This window comes from Bombus fervidus, chromosome 6 (assembly GCF_041682495.2).
Source record: "Bombus fervidus isolate BK054 chromosome 6, iyBomFerv1, whole genome shotgun sequence".
Classification (NCBI taxonomy): domain Eukaryota; kingdom Metazoa; phylum Arthropoda; class Insecta; order Hymenoptera; family Apidae; genus Bombus; species Bombus fervidus.
Window position 1 is genome coordinate 3102911 of NC_091522.1, and position 20143 is coordinate 3123053.

General features: G+C 29.8%; 7 protein-coding genes across 9 annotated transcripts in view; 3 read left to right on the plus strand and 4 right to left on the minus strand.

Moving 5' to 3' along the window:
* The first annotated feature begins 365 nt into the window (after positions 1 to 365).
* Uba4 (Ubiquitin-like activating enzyme 4) lies at positions 366 to 2314 on the plus strand. Its single transcript, XM_072005696.1, has 5 exons — positions 366 to 543; positions 733 to 946; positions 1076 to 1374; positions 1454 to 1921; positions 1994 to 2314. The coding sequence occupies exons 1-5, from the start codon at positions 366 to 368 to the stop codon at positions 2143 to 2145; spliced, it is 1311 nt and encodes a 436-aa protein (XP_071861797.1). The 3' UTR covers positions 2146 to 2314.
* On the minus strand, positions 2171 to 4687 carry Galt (Galactose-1-phosphate uridylyltransferase). Of its 2 annotated transcripts, XM_072005709.1 has the most exons (7): positions 4431 to 4687; positions 3769 to 3828; positions 3521 to 3690; positions 3233 to 3438; positions 2936 to 3164; positions 2648 to 2864; positions 2171 to 2567 (listed from the first exon to the last, which is right to left on the minus strand). In XM_072005709.1, exons 1-7 carry the CDS (start codon positions 4444 to 4446, stop codon positions 2320 to 2322), a joined length of 1146 nt encoding a protein of 381 aa, XP_071861810.1. In that variant the 5' UTR covers positions 4447 to 4687; the 3' UTR covers positions 2171 to 2319. The 2 variants fall into 2 exon arrangements, with proteins under 2 accessions (XP_071861810.1, XP_071861811.1); XM_072005710.1 differs by lacking the exon at positions 3769 to 3828 and having other exon boundaries at positions 4431 to 4686.
* Positions 4688 to 5228: 541 nt separating this feature from the next.
* Positions 5229 to 6747, plus strand: LOC139988371 (proteasome subunit alpha type-6). The gene is made up of 5 exons (XM_072005721.1): positions 5229 to 5387; positions 5554 to 5648; positions 5811 to 5892; positions 6018 to 6447; positions 6520 to 6747. The coding sequence occupies exons 1-5, from the start codon at positions 5312 to 5314 to the stop codon at positions 6575 to 6577; spliced, it is 741 nt and encodes a 246-aa protein (XP_071861822.1). The 5' UTR covers positions 5229 to 5311; the 3' UTR covers positions 6578 to 6747.
* Positions 6716 to 7562, minus strand: Smd2 (small ribonucleoprotein particle protein SmD2). Its single transcript, XM_072005727.1, has 3 exons — positions 7411 to 7562; positions 6978 to 7233; positions 6716 to 6901 (listed from the first exon to the last, which is right to left on the minus strand). Coding segments are annotated over exons 1-3 (363 nt in total). The 5' UTR covers positions 7413 to 7562; the 3' UTR covers positions 6716 to 6796.
* Positions 7563 to 7606: 44 nt separating this feature from the next.
* On the plus strand, positions 7607 to 9227 carry LOC139988370 (rRNA-processing protein UTP23 homolog). The gene is made up of 3 exons (XM_072005720.1): positions 7607 to 7926; positions 8077 to 8309; positions 8393 to 9227. Exons 1-3 carry the CDS (start codon positions 7807 to 7809, stop codon positions 8820 to 8822), a joined length of 783 nt encoding a protein of 260 aa, XP_071861821.1. The 5' UTR covers positions 7607 to 7806; the 3' UTR covers positions 8823 to 9227.
* Positions 9228 to 10311: 1084 nt separating this feature from the next.
* On the minus strand, positions 10312 to 15019 carry Ge-1 (Enhancer of mRNA-decapping protein 4 homolog Ge-1). Its single transcript, XM_072005598.1, has 9 exons — positions 14822 to 15019; positions 14641 to 14713; positions 14126 to 14331; positions 13673 to 14052; positions 13326 to 13594; positions 11601 to 13240; positions 11310 to 11517; positions 10953 to 11243; positions 10312 to 10875 (listed from the first exon to the last, which is right to left on the minus strand). The coding sequence occupies exons 2-9, from the start codon at positions 14694 to 14696 to the stop codon at positions 10686 to 10688; spliced, it is 3240 nt and encodes a 1079-aa protein (XP_071861699.1). The 5' UTR covers positions 14697 to 14713; positions 14822 to 15019; the 3' UTR covers positions 10312 to 10685.
* A 383-nt stretch (positions 15020 to 15402) lies between these two features.
* Positions 15403 to 20143, minus strand: part of Dgk (diacyl glycerol kinase 1) — a 152757-nt gene continuing 148016 nt past the window's right edge. For both annotated transcript variants that reach the window (XM_072005617.1, XM_072005618.1), the window contains one exon: positions 15403 to 20136. In XM_072005617.1, coding sequence (XP_071861718.1) covers positions 20047 to 20136 — 90 coding nt within the window. In that variant the 3' untranslated portion in view covers positions 15403 to 20046. The remainder of the gene's footprint in view (positions 20137 to 20143) is intronic.

Genomic DNA, 20143 nt, shown 5'->3' on the forward strand with positions numbered 1-20143 from the left:
TGCCATTTGCATCTTAGATGTAGAACAGAACACAGAATGTGTAGTATATACCTATTCAAATAGACACGTGTACACTGATTATAAAGTAATAAAAAAAGCAACAGTATTCGAAATTAATAATAAAATAATAAAGGTTAGAATAATAATCTTAACTCATCTTTGTTTAAATTTTATCTATAACGAGTTGTTTCTTATGTAGGATTTGCTACTTATGTAATAACAACCTAACCGCTAATTTTGTAAATAAGTTTTAGTACGTATAACCTAACTACGTGATTTTCTGTAATAAAAAATTTTGAATTTAATTTTACTCTTAACCTTTTATAGTGGAATAGTAACTCATTTTTTAATTTTTTTCTAGAAAAATGAGCGAAAAGAAATTAGTTGATGAAATTATTGAATTGCGTGAGTTGTTACGCACAAAGGAAATTCAATTAGCTGCCTTAAGGCGCGAAAAACAAATCTTACAAGATTGCGGTTTGAATAACGAAGAAATATTACGATATAGCAGGCAAATATTTTTACCAGAAATTGCTATTAAAGGTACATTCTATTTATAAAATTTTAAAATGTATTATATATATTAAATTAAAATCATATAAATTTCATGTAACAAAAATCTGTTATTCTTTAGTATTTAATATTTTTTGTTCTATGTATTCTTAATTTGATATATAAATAATAATAAAGTTCTTATTTTCAATTGTAACATTTTCCATTATATAATTACAGGTCAAGTTAAATTAAAGAATAGCGCAATATTGATCGTAGGAGCAGGTGGACTTGGATGCCCAGCAGCATTATATTTAGCATCTGCTGGTGTTGGACAAATTGGTATAATTGATTATGATGATGTAGAGATTAACAATCTTCATAGACAATTATTATATGCAGAAACAAGTATTGGGACACCAAAAGTAAATACTGCTGCAGAAAGTCTTAATCGGTATTTGTATATCAATATAATATGCATACATTTTTACAAGTATATGTATTAAATGTTTATTTGATGGTAAAATTCATGATATAAAATATCACTACTTTTATAATCTAAACTAAATATTCCTAATTTTAGCTTAAACAGTGACATTAAAGTTATTCCATATAAAATTCAACTAGATAGCAGTAATGCTCTAGACATAATAAAGTCTTACGATGTAGTGGTAGATGCTACTGATAATGTAGCTACACGTTATTTATTGAATGATGCGTGTGTTCTAAGTAATAAACCTTTAGTATCTGGATCAGCATTAAAATTTGAAGGTCATTTATCTGTATTTAATTATAATGGACCTTGCTACAGATGTATATTTCCTAAACCTCCTCCTCCAGAAACAGTAACAAATTGTGGAGATGGTGGTGTTTTTGGCCCAGGTATTATTTTTTAATTAATTTAATTAATTTATTCAATATTTTTAATTCAAAAAGTATTTATTACTTAATTTAACTGCAGCTGTTGGAACTATTGGTGTCTTACAAGCATTAGAAGCACTGAAGATACTACTCGATCTTCCGTATGTATTATCCGGTCAACTTCTATTATTTGATGGACTAGAAATGAAGTTTCGTAAGATCAACCTGCGTGCTAAAAATATAAACTGTACCGTTTGCGGCGAACATCCAACTCTGCACAAATTAATTGATTACGAACAATTTTGTGGTGCGAAAGCAAATGATAAAGATCGGAAATTAAATCTATTAAGAACGGAAGAAAGAATAAGCGTGGAAGAATATAACACAACATTGAAATTAGGCATGAAAGCTCATATTTTAATCGACGTACGTTCAGCCGAAGAATTTGACATCTGTCATTTAAAGAACTCTATAAATATACCATTATGTGATATTAATAACAACGAAACAGTAACATTAATAAGAAATAGAATACAGGAAATACAAAAACAACATGATAATGCTAGTTGTAAGTATATTTTGCTTAATATGTTATGTTGAAGTTGTAAATATATAATAAATGTGTATGTATTTGTTCTAGTATATGTTATGTGCAGAAGAGGGAATGATTCACAAAAGGCAGTAAAAAGTCTTCAGGAAATATTTCAGGGAAGTAATCTAGAAATAAAAGATGTAATTGGTGGCATTCATGCTTGGAGCAAGAAAATCGATTGTACATTTCCTGCATATTAATTGTATAAAATTGATTACTTGAAAGTAATTGATTACTTTCATGTTTATTGATTTTTACTACTAAAATTAATATGTATATAATTACATGATATTCGACATTACATCTTTATAAATATATATACGTGAATAACACGTACATTTATAAAAATATATAGTTATATAAAGTGAATTAATTCATTTAGAATAGTCTTCTATCTCAGAACTAGTTAAACTGGTTTCTGGATACTTGTAATGGGAATCTGATAAATTTCGTAATCTTTCTGCTGCTTGTTCTGGCGTTAAGTCTCTTTGTGCTTGTGCAAGAAGTTCATAGCCAACCATATGTTTCTTTACAGTTGCTGAACGCAATAGTGGAGGTAAATAAATTCCATGGAAAGTCCAATAAGGATAATCTTGTTTTACATATGGTCCAGTTGGCGCTCCTTCAAATAGAATCAATTAAATATTGTGATTAGTTACATGACCTTTTTTAATGAACATATCCAATAATATTTAACCATACCATGCCAACCCATAGAATAAGGAAAAGAGCAATGGAATAAGTTATCATATTTTGTACACAGTATTTTCATAGTAGCTGCTAATGATTCTTGTTGGCTTTCTGATAAATCTTGCATTCTAGATACTTGTTTCTTAGGCAATACCATAGTTTCATATGGCCATACTGCCCAAAATGGTACTAAAACTACCCAATCTCGGTTTTCTGATACAATGCGCTCCTACAACATAAAATATACAAATTAAAAAATCTGAAGATCTAAATCTAAATTCTCTTAATATGGTACTTTACTTTTTTGAAAAGTTCTTTTTGTACATAATCTATAAGAAGTGGTTTTTTATTACGATTATAATAATCGCTGAGGTATCTATCCTTTATTTTAGCTTCATTTGGTAAGAAAGAGCTAGCCCAAATTTGACAGTGAGGATGAGAATTGCTACAGCCCATTACAGCACCACGATTTTCAAAAATTTGTACCCAAGTCCATTTCTCTCCCAACTCAAGCATTTCAAAAATCCAGCTAAATCATAACGACATTTATTACATAAAATATTACAATACTACAAACTAAATGTATTACCAACATACCGTTTAACCACTTCTTTAATTTCCGAAATTTTCATAAGTGCTATTGTTACATTTGATTTGGGATGGAAACACATCACTTTACAAGTACCTCTAGCAGCATCCATTTGGAATAATTCATCTTCAGATTTTGATGGATTAGGAACTGATTCCAATAATGCAGGAAAGTCATTGACAAATGAATATGTATTTTCATATATTGGAGTTATCTGGAAAACAAGAACATTTAGTATCAGAAAAGTTGTGCAATTCTGGTTTTAAAGTTAAAGGATAGTTATTTAAATGCATTACCTGTCCACTAGCTCTGACATTGCCCGGACAAAGTGGATTATCAGGGTCATAATCTGGGAGATCTTCTTCTATATTTGTTTCAATTTGTCCCCCCCAGGGTCGTTTCATTCGATGTGGTGACACTAGTACCCATTCTCCCTTTAAGGGATTATATCGAATATGTTGATGTTCTATAAAATATTGATCTAATAGATGATACATAGAACTTGAATTTGATATAATTTCTTCATAAGAACAAAAATTCTAACCAGTAGGATCAAATTGTTTTTTTAAAGCTTCTGTGCCATTTTTCAGGCTGTTCTTATCACCTGAAAATTATTATTAAGTCTTCATGCATATACACAGAAAATTTGGATAAGATTATGTATATATTACATTAATTTATTAAACTAATTTTTACAGCAAATTAATTTGTTTGACAAAATTACAATTAGTTTACTGCATTAAAGTACATTATTCAATATAAACATTTAAAAATATCACATAAAAGTATTTTGTTTCATTATTGTATACATATACACGCATTACTTACACTTTTGGAATGCTACGAATAGTAATACAAATTTTAATCGTCATGTGGATTTCGTTTTAATCAGAACTATAAATAATACACAATAGACTCACGCGGGTTTTGTTTTGATTTCGATCATACAGAATGTACAATAAACTGTAAAAATTATTATTAGTTTCACATGCCACTACACATTTATAATATAAAAAAAATAAAACAAAATTTGTAGAAGGTCATATGACTGACGCTTATGTTCTTATAAAATTTATTTACTCGAAAAAGATCTTACGCGATTAATAATGTGTACCTTTTATAAATAATACAACGACTACCTTTATCTTTTACAGATATTTGTTGTACTAAGTGATTAATTTTTCAATTAATATAAAATATTTTTACCTGTTGATGCAGACATTTGTACTTTGGTATCTACTTTTGGTATCGCAAGTGCCGTTTGAGTGCTACTAGCGAACTGGAAAATTTTTAATGACAGCAGTAATTTAAGATGTACGTGTCATTTTTTTCATAGACAAGATACTTGTGTAACTATACCAAGTACAGTAATTTATGATAACATTTACATTGCTCACGAAATCTAACGTTCAATGTGTACACATATCGATGTGTACACGTATTACTACGTATTAGATGGTTGGTGTAAAATCAGATTCGATCTCGATCAGAACGAGCTTAAGATGTTATAAGATATCGCAAGCGTTATTTATAGGAAAACGAATAAACAAATATATGTATGTGCATTGCCAGTAAAGAAAATACGGTTTAAATTGCTTTATTTTTTGACATAGGAATGCTAATATGTTTCGTAGTTAATTATACTAAAAAATCTGCTGCTACGTATATTTCTCAAAAAAGAAATATTCATGATAAAATATATTACTTTTGAAATCAAATTTTAAAATTTATACCTTTCTAAATTCTAACTGCTAATACTAAACAATTATCTTTTTTAATTGTAATTTAATCTTTAAATAGAATTTAAATTTTTATACAGGATAATAAAGAGCATAATTTTATATAAAAAAATATATTAAAATTGTAAGCATAAGTAATAAACAATTTTACAAATTTCCTAGAAGGTCAGATCTTTATATTTGATTTTAGATCTACTTTTCTAAATGAATATAAAAATATGTAAAAATTGTTCCAATAAAAATTTCTATCGTTCAATGTAAATTACCTTAATACTCGCCTTGCATGATTTGACGTTTCGAATAGTTGCCTGCAACTTTTAAACGCGACCATTAACATTATTTGCGAATATGGCGCGCGGTAGTAGTGCTGGATTTGATAGACATATTACAATATTTTCACCGGAAGGGCGGCTTTACCAAGTAGGTAAGATTTGTGAAAATATTTTACATTAAGACATAAACAGTTTTCCAATTTTTGTTGCTGTCTTTCAAAGTACTAACTCTTATACTAATTTTCTAAGCGGGAACCATGACATGGCGTGATTAGCAATTTTCAACCTTTCTAAATAAAAGTATCGAATATTTTGCAGAATATGCGTTTAAAGCGATAAATCAAGGTGGTTTGACATCTGTCGCTGTAAAAGGAGTGGACACAGCTGTTTTTGCTACACAAAAGAAAGTGCCTGTAAGATAACCTCTATCACTATACTGTTATTACTAGTAATTCTTTATAATATTATTCCTTTTTTTCTAAAGTATATAGTATAGTATTTTAAAGTAACATTTGAAGATTTTTCTGCAAATAATACAAATGAAACTTATTAAATTTAAGGATATTTGTTTATAGGATAAGCTACTTGATGCTTCCAGTGTTACTCATATTTTTCAACTCACTGAGCATATTGGTTGCCTTGTGACAGGCATGATAGGTGAGTAAAGTTTTAAAGAAAATGATTATCCTAAAGATTTGTTATATAATTTTTCAATCATTATTATTTGAAATATCTAGATCTTTTTTGTATTAAAGATATATTGTTTTTATTGTGCATTTTAGCCGATAGCAGATCTCAAGTTCAACGTGCAAGATATGAAGCAGCTCATTTTAAATACAAATATGAATATGAAATTCCTGTGGATGCATTATGCAGACGTATTGCAGATATCAGTCAAGTGTATACACAAAATGCAGAAATGCGGCCTCTTGGATGTTCTATGATGCTTATTTCATACGATAAAGAAAAAGGACCTTGTGTTTATAAGGCTGATCCTGCAGGATATTATTGTGGTTACAGAGCAATCTCTGTTGGTGCTAAACAAACTGAAGCTAATTCTTATCTGGAAAAAAAGTTAAAGAAGAAACAAAACTATGATCATGATGAAACAATACAATTAGCAATTACTTGTTTATCTACTGTTTTATCAGTAGATTTTAAGCCAACAGAGATAGAAGTTGGGGTAGTATCAAAGGACAATCCCAAATTTCGGTAAATATTATTTCTATTTCATGTATAAAATTGTTGTAAATAAATAACATATGAAATGTTTTTATGTTTCAGAACTTTAACAGAACAAGAAATTGATAAGCATCTTACTGCAATTGCTGAAAAAGATTAATGATTTTATGTATAATTCATTACAAATAAATGTCATGTTTAACACTTAACACTGTTTCATTTTTATACTTAAAATATAAGAGAAAGTATATTATATTAAATTCAAGATATAATTGTTAACACGAATAAATTATACACATTTATAGTTTAAATTAAAAAATTTATTTCAAATTCATGTTTCTTATTTATAAGTTACAAAATAGTGAAGATATTGGTAAAATTATTTTCCTGATGCTGTTGCTAAAGGGTTTCGTAGAACTAGAATTACAGAATCACCTCTCAAAAACATTTTTGAAATGAATCTATCCTTATTTACTGGTTTTGCCTAGACAAAAACAAAGCTTTCTGTATACTGTTAATCATAAGTTTTGCTTCAATACCACATAATTATGTTATATTACCTTTTTTTTTCCTTTACCAGTACGTGGAAGTTCAGTCCACATCTCTTTTACATTTTCTAAAACCATGTTACAATGTCTATCAAATGCCTTTACTCTTCCTAATAGTTTTTTGTTATTTCTACAATTAATTAAAACTTGCGTATTATTTTTCACAGATTGAGTTAATACTGAAAGTGGTCCAGTGTTAAATTCTTCTTCCTCTCTTTTTGCTAATTCCTCAGGAGTCATTTCAGATTTTGGCTTAGTTAAAGAAGACCTAAAAATAAAAGTTATTCTGTTGGAAAAATGCTAATAGGAATTTAAAGAGAAAAGTTATAACCTTCAGGTAAAATTTACACAAAAAGATAGTATATAAATAGAAAAATAAGGTTAAGTTTTGTGTAAATACAAAAATTACTGTTAAAACGATAAAAAATTTTGTGTAAACATTTACATTTTGATGAATTTCTGTTACGAATGAAATAGATAATGCAAAACTTTTCCCAGGAATAGTACACAAAATATAAGTAATAACTGTTTTCAAATCAACAAGCAACACAACGTTCAGTTTACTTCTGTTCACTTCTGATTTCGATCACCTCTGAAAATAGGTTATGTTATATTGCATATTAAGTAATCTTTCTATATGCTTAAATGTATTTGTGTTTATGAAATACATTGAAAAAGCATAGCTTTTTATTTAGTGGTTAAAATTTTTAATATTTTTGTCGATTTAAAATAAAAGTTTACAATGTTCAATAATATTTTATCATATTATTTCGAAGATTAAATCTGTATGTGTATAAAATAAACGTGACACATTTTAAAGCATAGCTGAGAAAATAACAAGATGAAAACAAACCGACAGAAAAAAGCGAGAAAAAATTTAGGCTTTTTTATTAACAACTTCAAATTTAGATCTCCGTTTCAAGTTCTTATTGATGGCACATTTGCTTTGGCTGCGTTAGAGGTTTGCATTTAAATATATTATTTTATGTTACTGTAATTAAAGTTGACGCCTGCTTTCATTATATAAAGAGTAGAAAATAATATATGTAATTACTTATAAATTAATGAAAACAAATGACTTGAATTTATAATAATTTTTAATTCCTTTTAGAATAAATTTAATATACAAGATCAATTATCAAAATATTTTCAATCTGAAGTAAAATTATTAACTACACCATGTATCATTTTGGAAACTGAAAAATTAAGTTCATTTTCGAAAGCAGTTGGTGGTGCTATGCAAATTGTTAAACAATATCCTATACATAAATGTGGACATGAAAAACATTCAATTAGTGGCACAAAATGTTTACTATCTATGGTTGGAAAAAATAATTCATTTAGGTATAATAAAAGTTTCAATGGGTGGAAATTAAAATTAGTGATACTATACATATATGTATATATATCTGTTATGTTTTTTCCAGATATATTATAGCTACGCAAGACAGAGAACTTCAGGATTACTTGAGAAAAATTCCAGGTGTACCAATAATGTATTTGCATGGTAAAGCACCAACTTTGGAAGCACCTTCACAAGCTAGTCGTGAATATGCTGAAAATATTCGTAAAGAATTAGGGATGACTGAATGGGAGAAAGAAAATATTAAAATACTAAAAGAAGCAGCTGGAGTAACTGATAAAACAGAAGTAAGACTAAAAAAGAAGAAAAAAGGGGGCCCAAATCCTCTCAGTTGTCTGAAGAAGAAGAGTAAATCACGAACAGAAATTTCAAAAAATGTTAAAGAAAAAATATCTGGTAGAGTTAAGAAGAGAAAGAAAATGAAAATAGCAGCACATATCAAGGAAGCATTGATTGCAGAAGTAAAGAATACGCAGTTAGGAAGCACAAAATAATTTGAAAATAGATGCATAATTAAAAAAGGATACATATACATAAAATTTGTATAAATTATTAAAATTTATGCAAATTCCCTTTTATTTATGATACAGTTATTTCTTTTAGCTTACAAAATTGCAGTAATTAGAGATGTATTGTAACGTATTTATATGAGTCCATTTATAAATATAAGTATATTTATTTTACTAATGAAATTGTTACTTGTAAATACATGAAGTATCATACAACTATGTTATTTAAGTTCGTATAACAAAGTACGAATACATTGGAAGATAGAACTGAAAAATCTCATATTCATGTATATTACAAAATTATTTCAACAATTTTTTTTACAATATTATATAGTAAAAGATGTCTAAGCATTCGACTTTATTGATTAATATATATAATTATTCATTGTATTTTGAAATGTCCTATTCTTCATATTCCTTTATACTATTTGAGTAGTACTAATAATTACACTTAAAGTAAGAAAAATAAGTAAATGGAATCATATCACTTTAAAAGTGAGATATGATTATGATAAAGAAAATATAATACTCTATGAATACTCTAAATTAATAATACTCACTCTATACATATATTACATTCTCGTTCAATATATTTAATCATATAAGGAACACGATGTAAATTTTGAATTAGGAACTTTTATATGTAGAAAACACGAAGGAAATATAAATGCATATAAATTGCACATTATTTACATTCATTTAACAATTATATAAACTGGAATACTGAAAATATACATTTTACGATATAGAGTAATACATAAATAAAAAATAAGTCTTGATTATATGCTCTTATATGTTAGAGAAATTACTAATTAATAAGGTGCATAAAAATTCTCCTACATACTAGTATAATATATTATAAAATTTGAGGTACAATTTATTAATTTCAAAGTGTTTATTTTTTCATAGTAAGAAATATAGAATATCTTGGTTTGTTACATTACAGTTAGCAGCATATTAGATAAAAGAAAATATGAATATATGAATGAGACAGAGATAAAATAAAATAATATGGAATAGAAATACTTCAAAATACATATAGTTTTAAACACAAAATTCCTGAAACATTGTTTCGTTAAAAAGAGTCATTTAAGATTACAAGTTAAATTCTAATTAAAATTTAATTGCTACTCTATCTTCATGCGTATGAAAAGTTTAATGTGTATTATACAATATGTCATGAAATGTATTATCTATAGGTTAATACAAAGTTAACATTTAAGAGAATTAAGAGAATGTACATTAATTATATGTAAAGATCCTATTTTAAAATTCATTTTAAATATAAAGACAGTACATAGCATAATTTTGCAGAAAAATGCTATCAAAAAATGGAGTTATAATAATTAAAAATAAATCTTTTTTATGTACCATAAAATTTAATAGAGAACTTTTTCAATACCAATTGATAGAATAATATTGGTAATTAATAAAACTTTATTGATAATTCATAAAATAATAATTTAAATTCATATAGTGTTTTTATTGTTTATTGTGCCATTATTTTAATGACAATCTCATTTATATCACGCTCTTTAATTATATTGTATAATACATTTATATATTTGTTTATATGTAAGATCAAGAAAATAATTTTTTGGTAAACTCTCGAATATTTCGTAAACGTGTATACTTTATAAAAAATCAAATTATGGGTGCGAGTTTCGACAAATTGTGTAAACTGCTAACGATAACTTCGTACAATATTCTTTTATATTCTATGTAAATTACTGCCAGTCTTGACATGAAGGGATAATGTGAATATTACTTTCAGATTAAAGTATTTTTTAAACAAAACATGTAAAACCTGATGTCAATGGGTTTTTTCTATTCCATACATATATAACATCAAGGTTGTTGATTAAGAAGTGCACGGGCAGCCATAGCTAACATTTTCATACGCCGTATAGAATTATGACTTGGATTAGCTGCTACAAAAGCAGCTAACTGAGATTGCAAAGTCATTAACACAGTACCCATATGTTCTCGTGTTACTGGATCATTAGGATCTAAATTTAATATCGCCTCTTCAAGCCACCTAATAAATAATCATAAAGAATGAGAAATTTTTATCTAACATTATTAAGCACTAATAATAAAAGGTTTCTCTATTACCTATGCTTCAGTTCTGTACGGTGTCCTAAATCTGCGGATAACTGCTGTACAAGTGAAAGAATTACAGGTTGTTGTAAAATACATCTTGAGGTTTGACCTTGAGGTCCTACAGAAGAAAATACTCTAGAAGGTTCTGTTTTTTCACAAACTAGTACTACCAAGCCTAAATCACTAGCACTTAGAGCTTGTTGGAAGGCAGCATTTAACTGTCCTCGTTGGAGGAGAGATATAACTCGTGCTTGAGCATCAGCAACTGCTGATACTGGTATAGCAGGTGTAGTAGCTCGAGAACTATAAGCATATTCGATTAATTTCATCATTTAATGGAAACTGATATAGTGTTTTTAATACACTTACCGTGCATTTGTGATCTCGGTAAGTTGTTGGTTTAAATTATCTCTAATGGAATCACGAATTGTACGTATTGTTCCTTCTTGGAGAATAATTAAACCTCTATTTAATTCTGTTTGTAACTCTTCGCGAACTAATGCGGATAGCGCTTCACTTTGTTGTTCATTTCTTTGCTGATATTGTTTATCTGCAATTGCATCCACATTTTGAAGATCTAAAAAAAAAAAAGAAAAATGTTTTATATAAAATTAGCCTTCAAATATAATTGATATTTTCATTCAATCGTAGATATCTTACATTCACGAGTGCCCCTAACAAAAGCATCTTGTACTTGTTTAAACATTGTTTGACATGCTTTTTCCATGCCAGGTAAAAGAACATTTGTAAAGGTTTCTTTAAATGCTGCATCTAATGCTGGTTTTGCTGCATTCACTGCTGCCATAGCAAGTGTATCTTTTATATGATTACTATTAATGAGCTCTGTCAAATTCTTTTTTAAGAGTTCATCCATTCGAGCAGAATCTAATCTAAGTTGATGCTTTAATGGCTCTACTGTATCTTCAATAATACGTGGTAAGGTAGTTTCAATTTTGTCTTTCATTGTTGTTTCAAGCGTCTTAAGAAAATCGTGTTGCCGAGCCATTTGGCTATATAATGTTTGTTCTAAGGTTGCATTTAGTTGCTGTGAAGCTCGTGCTAAAGCAGATTCTACTCGCGTCGAAATTGGTGTCTCTTGCCTTAATCTAGTCACTTCAGTATTTAACTCTCTTAATTCCTGTCGTTGATCTTGAATTATTTCCAAAATTGACTCTATTTTATTTATTAGTTCGAGAGTATTCAATTCGTTTGTTGTTTGCCATGTATTTTCAGTATTTCCTGTAGTATGCGTTGTTGGTTTCGATTCGTCTTTTAATCTTTTTCTTTTTTCTTCGTCATTTGTGAATCCATCGGCTTCCTGCATGGCATGTCTGGTTACATCTTTTAATAATACCATGGGGATATTAGGCCAATCTTCATCAGCAGTATTGGTATCTTTTGGCTTATTTTCGGGTTCTGGTTCTTCATCTGCTTTTGTAAGAGATAAAATTTCTCTTACTTCTCTCGATGGACTACTACCACTACTAGCAGGTGCTTGTTCTTCTAACTCATTTGTGGCTAATGGTGGATCTGTTGCATTTAGAGCCTGAACTGCTTGTGCAAGTGAGGGACTAGCAGATAACACTTTACCTAATTCTGGGCTACTAGGACGAGAATCTAATTCATTATTTTCTTTTTTGGCAGGCGAGCTGAATGCATCTGGTGTCATTAAATTTAAGCCAGCATTATGATTTGTTGTTGCCTCAAGTGTAGCAGATAAGGAACGATTTTCTTCGCAATTTTCAACTGAAATTCCATTATGATTAACATTTCCCATATCTCGTGAGTCTTCAGAGTAGCCCAGTGATTTATGAGTTAGTGTGTCCATAAGGCAGTTACCACTCACTTGTGAGGCAGGTTTAAAAGCAATATGACATTCTTGTAATGACTTTGGTTGAACTAGATACATCCTTATAACAAGTTGCTCTTCAGTATCTTCTTCACAAGGACATAAATCTTCTAGCGATTCTCCAGTAGAACGCATTTTACGTAAGCCAGCATCAACAATTCCAAAACTCAATATTGGATATGGGAGGAGGAACTCTGATATTGTATTTACTGATGTTATTTCATCATTATATTTTATAAGATTTAATATGTACAGAACTTTATTGTATATATCTGATAATAAAAGGTATCCTGCACTAAGATCTAAGCCAGCTTTTAACACTGGTAATTTACCGGTAGAAGGTGTAGGTGCAAATTTAATGGTTTGTAAACAGGACCATACCTCACAAGACCAAACTTTTAATTCTGTATTATTGTCACATCCAGTTATGGCAAACCTCCAAAACTGAACTCTGTGGAACAAAATACAGTTACAGTGATTATTTCAATTTAATAATAAAATAAATTCAATAAAATATTCTGTTACATATTGCTTACTCTGAATGGTATGTTTTATGGTCATCTAGAAAGAACAAGCAGGAAATTGGTCGTCCACCATGTGGTCTCCATTGATGTAAACAACGAGGTTGTACTTGATTACCATGAGGATTACTATGTAAGTAAACTTGAAAGAATTTGACTTCTCCGTCAAAACTAGCTGTAGCTAAGGCTGTGCCATCTGGACTGAATGTTGCTTCTATGATTGTGTCAGAATGTTGATCAATTTCCAACATGCCTCCATTTTCCTTCACAGCTGGATCAATTGCCTATCATTTAGTCAAACAGTTGGATACTTTGTTCATTTTGTATGGATTTTATAATCTGTAAGTAAGGTACACATTCACCTCTATTGATCTGAATCTTGCCGAAACGGTATTAACTGACCACAACTCTACTTTGGAACCACGAGTTAGAACTAAAAGCTTTGAAACTTTATCTCCATCTGATGGTACATCTTCAGGAATATATGGACACCATATCACACGATGACTAGTAGGAGATATATCTTCTGCATCTACTTGTAGCAATAAACTACATAACAATTCTGATGGTGTTGTTTCAATGGTATGTATAAAAAGATTTCCCAAATAATCAACACATGCCAAAACTGCATTAGTAACATGTGCAAAAGCCAGATCTTGTATCGCTGCACGCATTCCTCTTAACAGAGCTCTTTGTTCCAATTCTTTGTATACAACTCTAACCACACCTCCTCCATTACCAACTGAATAATGTTATTTTTTTAAATTTAGAAGATCAATAAAATAATTATAATTTAAGTTTAAATTTACCATTACCTTTTATGCCATAAGCTAAATATTTCCCAGACATATGAACAGCTAATAATTGGCCTGGGTAAAAGTTATGCTCCCATGTAAAATCAACAATATTTTTTAACTTCACCTTTGAACTACCGTGATTATGACCTCCTGGTGAAGGAATAACAACAACATCGCTACTATATATTTCAACAGAATGTTGATTTTCTTGTCCAGTGAATTCTCTAAACATAGAGGAAAAGATCTTTATATGTATATGAAAAAAGAAAATTGAGCAATAAAAAAGAAATTAAATTAAGTTGATAAATTTAATAATAAAGATCAGAAAATTAATATAAAAAAAATTTAAAGTTTACACTTTTGATATTTATTATGTTTATATAGAGTAATACCAAGATAGATATAAATCAAAAGCATCAAATGTTATGATGAAAGACGTTAAAAATGAAAGACGTATAAAAATATATAAAAATTACAAATGGAAATTCTACCGTTTATAACTGAAATGAAGCTAGATTTCAATAAATACTTACACTGTTTGCTGATATTGAAGATCTAGGTTATCCTCTTCCGTTTTGATCATTTTCATGAACGTGATAGCGTATTCTAAAAAATGATAAAATTAATAAAATTTTGGCGATTACCGTGCCGGAATTCGGACAATTCTAACCCCAGCCGGTGGCACGCCTGATAACGATATTTTGTCAGTCTTACCTTTCGTGCATATATTTGCCGGATTGTAAAAGTGTTTTTTGATGATGCGTTTTTTATTTTAATGAAACATGCGCGAATTATTATTTCATCGATACAAATAAATAACGTGTTTCATGTACATAGTTCAATGAAATTATCAAAAATGAAATGTCAGACAGCTATCAGATACTTGTCAGAAAAACGGACCGGAAGTGCACTGACGGTATTTTATGTATTTCGCGCTATGTGGCGCTTTATGCTATCTTAATTTTAAGCGTTTCAATCACTAAGTATGTATATAATTAGTAAATTTTTCAGATTGCATAGACAAGAAGATGATTTTTTAATACCAGAATACATTATACAACCAAATACATTAAAAAATAATTATATCGGTTATGTTAAAGAATTATACTTTCAGTAATACATAGCAATCTCAATTTATAATTTATTGTTTATAGCTATGTATGTATATGTATAGATGTAATGTATATGATACGAAGCATGTAATATATCTTTTTGATACTTTATGTTCATTATAAGATTTAATAATCAATGTTCTACATAGAATATTTTTTATTGAAATAGATACTCGCAGAAAATCTTGTATCGTAATTTACACTTTATTTCGTATAATACACTATAATAGACAGGCTTTTCTCTTCATATATGACTATCTTTTGGAAAATGGCAGTAGTGCTCAAACGTACATAGACCCAGTAAAAGTGGCAGTAAATTTCTCTAATTTGAATATCTTTCAATCGCGCTTAACTGTTACAAATCCCAATGAAGCGTTCTTCCATTTTTTAACCCTCTCTGCTTATTTCGAATTCCTCCGATAACTAAATCTCAAAATATATAAATCCTTCTTCGATTTTGATTTTTGGGATAGAAAATTAAAGAATCTTAAGTAAAAACCGGCTAAATAATAAAATACGTAGTGATAAAAAAACTTTTCCTGAATTTCAAATTTGCATCACTTATATAGTATACGATAAATATAGGTCGAATTACTATGTATATATGTATAAAGGAATGAATCACATGCGGATATAGATGACAATTTGGGGATTGGATTAAGGATTGACAATGAGCAATAGAGATCAAATGTTTATGTCAGAGAATTGAACGATGAGCCTGCAAAGCGATATACGTATACACGTGGAGACTAATGTATAGTGACACATAGACATTTAAATACACGTCGTAAAATTGTTTGTTGCGTATGTGAAATCGAATATGTTCTATATAGAGAAGGGTTGTAAGAGATTTATTGTAGAAGAATTATTAAAAAGTTGTAACAATATTGTTGAATGAGAGTTGTAAGATCGTATAATGTAATACTTATTTACTTATTTATTTAAGACTGCATATTTCATTAGCCCAGTGCATTGAACCTACCATGCATTGAACCATGAAATTATAAGAAATAGAAAATTTCCTTGAAATCATTTCTATGTATTTATTTTATATAAGAATTTTAATTAATAAAACATTCCTAGAATGAAATTAACTTAAAAATGAAAGAAAAAGTTTTTCCACAGGATCGAAGGTAATGGAAATTCGATTGATATCACGTAAGAGAATTTCTGAAAATCGACAAAGAAATCAATGTTTCTGCGTAATTTTTATTCTGTCATGTCTCCAGTCATACTTTGCGCAACGATTTAGACTAAAATATTCGAGGCACCGAGGCAACGTTTTCTTTGCAACAATTTCAACTCGAATCGTACGATTCGAATATTCTTTTCTGCGTTTCTTAATCATCAACGAGAAATACACGTATCTTTTTTTCTTTTCTCGTTTTGGTTAGTAAGATATTTTTATTTCATCGCTGAAAATAACAACGTTGTTCCTTTAACTTACTGGTTCCACTATGAATCATGGAGCGCGCTTAGTAATAAAAAGAAAGGAATAATTGACGTGCGCTATTGTCAATGTTACCATGTGTTACTTTTATATATACAGGGCGTTTCATTTAAACACGTCAACATTTATATCCGTTATGATAATTATACTATAGGGATATGTTAAATTTAAAAAAAAAAATGAATTCAAGTTTAGAAGTGTTGAGTAAGAAGAATTGACGCAGAAGAGTCAAGGGACATGTTCGCAACGTATTTATTAATTAAAATTTAGCCAGATCTTCGGTTTCCATGCTCTTTGAAAACGTATGAATTATGTTTAAAAAATGGATCACCCTGTATTATATATACTAATCCATGAATCAGAATACAAGTATTTCTATCTTGAGGAAATCGATATCTCGCATCAAGGGTTAAAAAGTTCGTTTCGGTTTTGGGGCAATGGTAATGTGGGAATATACTTGTTTTCTTTTTTTCATATTTTTTTTTGTCATTTTTTCTTTCTTCTTTTTTCTTTTTTTGATTTTTGGGTCTTTCCTTATACCATAACATTATTACAATGACAAGCACACTGAGACACTGCGCCAATCCAATAGAAAAACAATATTTGTAATTATTGTGCCAATAGTATTCACAGTTACGCGACGAAGAAGCACGACGATATATATGTATTTATTTCTAACTCTCTCTCACGATTTTCTTTTGTCAGTTTATTCAGATAATTCTGTCTGTCGTACTTCTTTCATCCGATTTTTCTTCGCTAATGAATAACAACTTAACGATTAAGACCTTAATGGTTGTATCATTATACGTAAGCGTAATATTTCGATTCGTCTAACGAGAGCAACTATATTATATTATAGTCGATCATATAATCGCTAAGGGAAGTATGCGTATATAACGATTATAAGGGAAACGATCATTATTTGCGCGACGAATAAATTGTATATCAATTCCTCTACGTAAAACGATCGAGAAATACATGCTTGAAAATATTGACTCGTAAACGCTTGCCTCTAGAACGTCTTTTCGTGGGAATTCATTTCGAGCAATGTATATTCTGCGTTTGTACGCGACCAAAGGGATAACAAATGATAAATTTGTTAAATATGAAAGAAAAATGGAAGAGAACAGAAGGATCTATGCTTTTTTGAAAATAAATAATAAAATTGAAAGAATTGAAGAATTCGAGGATACGATAGACATCGCTGACGTTGCTTGAATTGAAACGTTACATCGGGCTTAATGGTCATCACTGCTACAAGATAAAATTTAAGATCATTCTATAATCATTACATGGATTTTTCAACGTTGTAATGGTCCCTGCGGGATTTTATATACTTGGTGTCGCACTTTTTCGTTACACTTTCCATACAAAAGCATAAATATTTCGAAACGCGATACGAAAGCGAAATATGCAGATACAAATCAGAATAATGCGAGTGAACATGACGACATTGACATGTTGCCGGCTATGAAGTTGAGGTATACTACTCGGTACTGCCGTGTCGATTTTTTCTCAAAATATCATTAGATTCGTTTCGATCTCTATTAAAATTGACATTTTGGAATAACGTGAAACGAATGTGAGTTACGAGTGTTCGGAAATAAGAAATGCAACCTATATTTTTAATTACTTCTAACATCGGACGGAAGATCTGAAAAATACTTTGGAGAAATGATACAAAAATTTATGGCAAGTAAATAATTTAATGGTAAATAACTTGGAATACTCATGGAAATGAGACTATGAAAATTACAAATGTACTTATAGAAGCGTTCGTACAGACAATGAGGAAGTGCGTGCTGATGCAGTCGTAGAAGAATTCTATGAAAAATCCTATAAATTCCATACCACAATACTGATCATTGTATGTAACACGTTGGCTGAATCGATTTTTGATTAAACTTCGTAGTAGATTATAATATCTATGTTTGTCTCCTACTTAGTTAGCAATATGATATTTAATATGTCCATTGTAATCCACTTCTATGTTTTAATAGTTCGACACGCGTTTAATACGCGTACAATTAAAAAAGTGCTAACTCTATTTGCGTATCGATCGAGAGATGGCCAACGTGTAGAAAGACAATAATACGTTGAAAAGAAACTTAAGGGACTAATTTATAACAGCGCGCAACTATTGCACCGATTAACAAGCTGCATCGCATCAAATCGAAAATATACGCATGATTTTCGTAACTTTTGATTGTGCGATTCATACAAAAGACAAACGCGGAACAACTGAACCTCACGGCGCTAATTTATAGCCGCGCTCGGTTTGCTGATGCTGATATGCTTACGATATACCGCTCCGTCTTGAGAGCCATCGAATAAATAAATAAATTCGGACGAATAAATAAATAAATAAATAAATAAATAAATAAATAAATAAATAAAACCAATCTATCGTGATTTATGTCTAAGCAGTTACGACTAAGCTTCCGTACAAAAATCTTAACGTTAAGAGAGGAAAGTAGAAGATCTTTGATTATTGGACGGAGTCGTGCAAAAAAGAGGAGCGATTCGAATAGTTTCATGCGCTAAACTTCTTCCATTTTTTTTTTTTTTTTCTTCTTTATAAAAGTAAACGGATAGAAGACTGGTCGAGGATATGCAGATCAAGAAACAGCAAGTAGAATATAAAATAACATACAACAGATACATACTCAACGTTTAATCGATATAAAATTAGATTTTATAATCTTTACGTACAACGAATATTATTCATCTAAAGAATATGATCTGCATATCTTCAACTATGATATTTTATGGAGAAATCAAACGCTTACGATATATCTAAGTGTTGTACAAAGAAAAAGAATGATTAAAGAAGTTGTCGTTAATATTATCTAGATAACGTCACGTACGGGATTATTTTCTCTTTTGCATGATACCGTACAATCCGTTATGTCGGTATATTAATTATACGCTCGATTGTAATAGTACAACCTCGTATTTACCTGCACGTTTGAGACGGTAGACTCAAGCCACGGATTTGAGAAACGGAAGAAAAATGAAACATATTCGGCGTATCTTCGCATAGTATACAAAACGATCATACACCGGTATCGAGCTTCTCAAAGCACCGATGACCGACGAGTCTACCGCTAATCCTATCACTAAGACGAGCGATGCTTTATTATTATTCTCAAAAATACTGTACACAAGAATACCTAAGTTACGTCGAAGCTCGTTCCACGCGCTCGGGCGAGCACCGAAGCGAAGTGTTAATTACGACCGAATTGATACGCTTCATTCTCCTTTTCTTTTAATTAAGATAAGATAAAACAGGCGGGACGACGTTGAGACTACGTTCCGATCGAGAACTGAGTCGATTATTTCGATTTTCCAGTTTCGTTATTTGATAATATTGAAGTTCACCTCTTTAAGAAACGGAAGAGGCCTCGACCCTTCTCCGGTGGCGGTGCCATTAACATCGGTACTTGGTTTTTATGCGTTATGTGAATCTGGAAC